Genomic DNA, 7013 nt, shown 5'->3' with positions numbered 1-7013 from the left:
AATTACTTATAACATTATCTACTACTAGGTAACTGTATTACCTACGAAATGCTAAATACTTATTTTTTATTTTATTTGGGGAGCTTACAGCAACATTTACAAATCGGTCAAGTAAACATAATTCTAAATGCCAATTACAAGCTATATATAATACCTAAGAGAAGCCCGCGCGGTATACCTCTAAACACAGTGGCAGCAAATACCACATGTTTCAATAGGCCTTATTTCATACTAGCTGACCCGGCAAACGTTGTTTTGCCATATAAAGTATAATTCACGCGATAGTTTTATAAGTAATAAAATATTGCCTATATTATAGCCTGTACATCATTTTGTTCTATTGTCAAGTTTTTGCAGCGCACGCAAAAATAGGTTTTCGATTTTACACCTTGTGTTACAAAATAGCAATTTTATTACGGATCCCTAATTTTGAAAAAAAAAGAACACAGCATATAGCCTTCCTCGATAAATGGACTACCCAACACTGAAAGAATCATTCAAATCGGACCAGTAGTACCAGAGATTAGCGCGTTGAAACAAACAAACAAACAAACAAACACTGCAGCTTTACTTAACTGCAAATAATTATCTAAATTACATTTATCATGATGAGGTAGGTATACATCATTCTCGTTCATTTTCAATCTGCTGTAATCTCATTTCTAATATATCAATATTAAGCTTATGCATACATAGAAACCTGCCATTTAAAAATAATACAGGTATGTCATATCTGTATAACCTGAGCCAACGCAAATTACTTTTATCCGTAATATCTACTTTTTGTATGCTAATTCTATTCATGAAAGGCTTTAACTCCTCCAATACTATATCACATAAAGGGCAAGGATTTTTAGTGTAAAAAGTTAATACTGGCAGTCCTTCAACAGCTTCTGGCCTGAAAATAATAATATAGGTGTAATAAAAACAGCACAGTAATAAATAAATTGATTTAATATAAAGCACCATGCAATAATAATAACACAAACATATAAAACAAGAGTTGCAGTAACAAATAAATACACTTATAAACTATATTAGTTAATAATTTATAACATTTGATTGTGCACTTGCCCAAACTAGCATTATATGCATTTTTCAAAGTATTTAGTAGAGAAATAATCTTTTTCTTTTTGAAATATGAGCTTTTTATAGCTAATGATGTAGAAAGTTAGCAAAAAATATGTATATTATTATGAAATAAAATAATAAATGTCTGTATTAAAGCTGAAATTTACAATTCTGATTTTTTTTAAATATGAAGGCACTTATCAGGATTCACTATAAATAGTTTTTTTTTTATAAATTTAGTAATTCCCATAGCACATAATATTATCATATTATGTATAACAAATTGTTGTTGATTATAGGCTTATAATAATACCTTAACCGATCATACCTACCTCTAATTATTAACAATAACTGATACAAAAATAAATTCATTTATACTAATATCATTCATGTTTTTCTTATCTTTACTCCATAACCTTAACTTGGATTCACACTTATCACAAAAATCACTTACAATTTTTCAATCATGATAGAAGATGCTCCTCCCCCACCATTACATATGGAGGCGACACCTTTTTCTCCTTTCTTCAAGGCATGACATAAATGAACAACAATTCTTGCACCAGACATTCCAATTGGGTGACCCAGACTCACTGCTCCTCCGTGTACATTAATTTTAGTGGGGTCAAGTCCTAATAATTTCTGGTTTGCAACAGCAACTACACTGAAAGCTTCATTAATTTCCCAAAGAGCAACATCATCTTTATTCACACCAGTTTTTTCTAATAACTTAGGTATTGCTACTGCAGGGGCAATTGGAAAATCAATAGGATCACATTCACCATCAGCAAAACCAACAACTCTAGCAAGAGGCTTCACATTCAACCTTTGTGCAGCTTCCGCTGTCATTAACACTAAAGCAGCCGCCCCATCATTCAATGTTGACGCATTTCCAGCAGTTACTGTCCCATTTTCCTTTTGGAATACTGTGGCTAGTTTATTAAATTTATCAAAGTTCACCCTCTTATATTCTTCGTCTTCAGAAAATTGAACTGGAGGTGCACCTCTTTTCTGCGGCACAGACACTGGCACAAGCTCATCGGTAAAAGCTTTAGCTTCATATGCTGCAGCACTTCTCTTATAACTGTTCATTGCATATTCATCTTGTTGTTCCCTTGTAATGTCTAATTTCTTTGCAGTGTTTTCAGCACAATTTCCCATGTGGAACTTATTATATACATCAGTAAGACCATCAAAGACAATGCCATCAACTAACTGCATTCCTCCATAGGAAGTTTCTCCTCTCTTTAAATAGAAAGGTACATTAGACATTGACTCCATTCCCCCAGCAAGTATAACATCTTGTGCACCAGTTTGTAAGCCTTGAGCTGCAAGCATAACAGATTTCATGCCAGAAGCACAAACTTTGTTTACAGTGGTACATATTGTGCTCTTTGGTAGACCAGCAAATATAACTGCTTGCCTTGCAGGAGCTTGTCCTAGATATGCAGAACAGACATTGCCTAGGTAAACCTAAAATAATGGATTTAAGTATTTATTATGCAGTACTAAATTATTAAAATGTTTTAGATAAAATTTACTATATTTTTGGGATCCATTTCCATCTATTCTATCTTATCTAGAATATTTGATAAACAATGATAAAAAGAGGCTACTATTTGTTTTATACTCAACTCCAATATATGTAACTGTAAATTAGAAAGTAGGTAAAACAAATTAACCTCTTTAACTTCTTCTTTTGGAATTCCGGCTCTTTCGATAGCTGCCTTGACCGCAACCGCACCTAATTCTGTAGCCGAAACACCAGCTAAAGTTCCCCTGAATGATCCCATAGGAGTCCTCACAGCTGATGCAATCACAACTTCATTTAAAGAAACTTTCGTAGAATACGCCATCATCAACAATTTCTGAGAAGAAAATAGAGTTCATAAATGAAAACTCGCACATTCAATAAAATTATTATTCTTACAGTACGAAAAGTCAGTACTGAGTATATATTATGTACTCAGTCCAAATTATTTTAAATTGAAATTTTAACACTAATACAAAATTCGCATAACACACAACCTCCTATCGACGTGCTAGCTAATACACGACTAAATAATATATTATTTTTTTCCGATTTCCCGTTCCCGAAACATTGGTGCGTGGTTTTGGTACCTAGATGCTAGTTACCGTTCGTTTACGGTGTACTAAATCATATAAAAAATTGTGAATAGAAGATTGATTACAACATGATTATTAAACACAGTTACGACACTAAAAAAGTTGGCTCAAAAAGTTAGCAGTTAAAAAGTAAAAACACACCTTATATGAACGCATTTTGATTTGCAACATTTTAAATCCTTTTATAATTTAACTTTAATATTCTAATACGGTTTAACTTTCGTGTGTAGATTTCATAAATTAGAAACCAAGAAAGAAGAAACTATAATCGAAAAACTTTACTAAACTACCAACGATTACTGTTAAACGGCAATACGAAGCAAAAAGTAATTATAAATTAAGGAATGTTATATATGTAATATTTATTAATATATGTATCCAAGTTTTGATAAGATAGCTGGTAATAGAACATGTGTTTGCAATTTCGACTCTATTATAATAAGGATAGAGTTCAATTCACTGAAGTGAATTTAACTATGGAATTTAACCTATGTACCTTTAAAATGTAAATTATAAGCACGGATGTAAATTAAAAACAATGATAGCTAATTGATAACAGCCTCACGAGTGAGAGGTGCACAATAATTATTATTTGTGCTAATAATAGTGTGTAGAATAAATTAATACTTAATTCATAAAAAATCTTTCCAATTTATCATGATTAAAATCGTAAGAGTAAATATTATTCTTTTATTGTCAAATTGCGAAAGTAACTTCCACGAAGTCTCTTCGTATTTTTCTCTACAGTTTGGATTATTTGCTAACAACCATTTACGAAGCCTTCGTTGGAGGCACAATAAACATACAAATACCTATATTATATAATGTACTCTGTGCATACAAAGAAAAACGCAGCCTAGCGAAACTCTTGAAAAAAGCGATTCACTCGACTGTATGAAACATCCAGTCATTGCTAGATAGACAGATGACGGATTTAAGCTTGTAAAAAAGGAGATAGCCGAAATGCACTACGTTTTAAGCAACTGTTCGCTTTCAAACTTAGCCGGATTATACTTCATCGCCAATCGTGATACTGTAATTACTAGGTACCTACCTACTATTTCAAAGTTATGTCAAATCACTGCACGTTTCATAAACTAAATTTCATTTTTTACTTCGGCAGTCCCGCCTCTCACTATCTAGTATTTATATCCTCTTTGGAAAAACGGTAAACGAAATATCTTTATCTCTTTTACATTTGCGTCACACGCTTTTATTATCCGTATTCGTTGTATGTGGACCCGGCTGAAGATTGAAGTTGGCAATTTTTTCAATCTATATCGGTCACAGACTCATAGTCTCGATAGATTCGCTTTCCTTCTCTGTGGTGCTCTTAGACAAATGGGGTATTTTTGTGGTAAACGCGCAAACTTTAGTCTTCTGGGGGTTAAATTTGACAAGGTTTATTTTACCCCATTCCGCGACCTTCTCAAGAGAGGACTCGATAGAAGACACAAGTTTATCCCGGCACTGGTCGACGATTTCCCGAAAGAGACCTGTATGACCCATGTATACGGCATCACCAGTGCTGTCGTCTGCAATTCGAAAATAATTTGTTTTGCCATTCAACTGCAGCTTTAGCTGTCGGCAAACATCGGAATCGGAATCTTGTCTATAGCAATAATCCTTCTTCAATTACTTTTATTTACGGGCGTCATTTAGAGGTTTAAGATCTTATTGTTTAGTTTTGATTGCATTACATGAAATATTCTATAATTAGATCAAAAAATTATATAAAAAAGACGTGTGGCACTCGGGGAGTGCCGCGGTAAAGCTATTGCCTAGCATTTTTTATCAATTTATGCAATTATAATTATTTATTTATTTAATTTATGCAGTTTTTTATTTTCTTTGTTTTTTCTCTTTGATATTAATTCAAGTTACACTTTTTGAGCGTGGTGATCGATAACAAAACAATTTTTTTTCTTATATTAAATAAATGAGAAGTTAAAATTGTTCAAAATATTTTTATTATCTTACAATACATGTAGGTTATTCAGGAATATTTATCATTGAAACTATAGTTTTATGGTAACTGAAATAAGAAACATAAGTTTCTTGATGTCTTCTAAATATCTGGAAAATACCGCGTCAATGGTGGTGCCATATTTTGTTGTGGATTCTTGTGGATCATTATTCATTTTCAAATTCAATATTTTCGAAAGAAAAGTTGTCAGCCGCTCTGATTTTTTATCAGCGAAGTTGATGTTGAAATCGCCAGCCAAAATAAGTGGAAATTTATTACCATTTGTACCAAGTATTTTCGACCCTTCTTCAGTGTACTACAGTAAAGTGCGATGAATAAAATGCTCTACCTCGTCCAATTTTTCGGAGAAATGTAAATAATAATAAAAATTAAAAAAAACGTGATAAAAAAAATAAAGAAATTAAAAAAAATCAAGCCGTACCCCAGGCTCGAACCTGGGACCTTCTAAACAAAAAGCGTGCGTGATATCCGCTGTTCCACATGGTTGTCATGGCGAAATATATATAGTAGTAGGCGAAATATATGTAGTAAGTGGGGTGTTAGGTTATTTTCGTTACGGAATTTCTGGATTCGGTCTCCACGCTCAAAGTCCGCGATAGAAGCTACGCAATAGCTTAAAAATTTATAAAACCAAAATAGGTACCTCCTGATTTTCTCCTGAGTTATAAGTAAAGAGGCTGGTTTAAGCAATATATTTCATCGGTATTAGACCATAATAGTCTAGTAAGTCGTAAATGGAAACGACCTGGTGGTATTATTGCATCATGCCACACGTCGCAAACCTCGTGAGCTAACTCAAAGTATTTTGATAATTTATCTATTATAATAGATCGTCTTTCAAGACGCTATAGTCACACGCAACTTTGTTTTTTAAAGCCAGCCAACCAGCCCAATTTTAAATTATATTATTATTGAAGTTACTTTTGAAGTTCATGCGCCTTGCACTAATAATAAATTGTTATTGTTATATAATAATCTCAGTGAATTGAATTTAATAATTTATGGCTTGCATTGGTTGGGTGATAATTATTTAACAATTATTATTTAATAATCACCCAACCAATCAAAAAAAACCAACCAGTTTAAATTTTATACTTGGTTAATTTCTAGAATGCAAGACCAAATTTAAAACTTCATTGAACAACATTGAAAGTTCATTTGACTTTTATAAATGTCAAAAGTTCGGCATCCCAGTCGTAAAGCAAAATAAGTGGGTGAATTTTTATTTAAATTAAGTAGGTACTCTAAAGTTTTGGTGTCGTACAGCGTACTTGTACTTGAAGACTGATGATGATGAGTTTTTAGAAGATTGAATTTTAATAGAATATCTTTTAATTTTTTAATTAATTATTGATGGATTGCTTCGTGTAGATAATCACAAGTATTTTTTATATCATGAAAATTATTTAGTGTACGCTGACTATTGATTGTGTGTGAGAACAATGTTTGAAATAAAAGTTTGAATATCTCAATGCAAGTGAATTTAATAATAATATAGATTTGCTAATTGTGGAGCTGGTATGTATACATTTCTCTACAAGCTACTTTAGCTAGTAATGATAAGTTTATTTCGTAGGATATTGACGTGTCTATTTGTTAAATTGGCATTGTAGAAAATCATGAAAAATAAACTATTTATTCCTGATATTAATAATTTATATCCATTGATATTAATTTGAATAGTAGTAGTAGGATATATTATATACTGTTTAATATACAGTGAATGTCAATAATAACAAATTGCTTAAAAACTTTTTCCAATGCAGTTTGTATGTATTGCATTAATAATAACCATATGGATATTGGATACCATGAAATTCGAAGGTTA

General features: G+C 32.0%; 2 protein-coding genes across 5 annotated transcripts in view; one reads left to right on the top strand and one right to left on the bottom strand.

Moving 5' to 3' along the window:
- Window positions 1-936: 936 nt before the first annotated feature.
- On the bottom strand, window positions 937-3718 carry LOC126972087 (acetyl-CoA acetyltransferase, mitochondrial-like). 3 transcript variants are annotated; one of them, XM_050818670.1, is made up of 3 exons: window positions 3695-3718; window positions 2754-2939; window positions 937-2544 (listed from the first exon to the last, which is right to left on the bottom strand). In XM_050818670.1, the coding sequence occupies exons 2-3, from the start codon at window positions 2928-2930 to the stop codon at window positions 1522-1524; spliced, it is 1200 nt and encodes a 399-aa protein (XP_050674627.1). In that variant the 5' UTR covers window positions 2931-2939; window positions 3695-3718; the 3' UTR covers window positions 937-1521. The 3 variants fall into 3 exon arrangements, with proteins under 3 accessions (XP_050674627.1, XP_050674625.1, XP_050674626.1); XM_050818668.1 differs by lacking the exon at window positions 3695-3718 and adding an exon at window positions 3340-3537; XM_050818669.1 differs by lacking the exon at window positions 3695-3718 and adding an exon at window positions 3100-3232.
- A 2673-nt stretch (window positions 3719-6391) lies between these two features.
- The window catches only part of LOC126972050 (sodium-dependent transporter bedraggled), a 46488-nt gene continuing 45866 nt past the window's right edge, over window positions 6392-7013 (top strand). The window contains exon 1 of one of the 2 annotated variants that reach the window (XM_050818623.1): window positions 6392-6703. The gene's annotated coding sequence lies outside the window, so the exon portion shown is untranslated. The remainder of the gene's footprint in view (window positions 6704-7013) is intronic. The other variant, XM_050818624.1, reaches the window with a different exon arrangement.

The sequence above is a fragment of the Leptidea sinapis genome, chromosome 25 (genome assembly GCF_905404315.1).
Source record: "Leptidea sinapis chromosome 25, ilLepSina1.1, whole genome shotgun sequence".
Taxonomy (NCBI): Eukaryota; Metazoa; Arthropoda; class Insecta; order Lepidoptera; family Pieridae; genus Leptidea; species Leptidea sinapis.
This window is presented reverse-complemented; position numbering and strand designations above follow the sequence as displayed.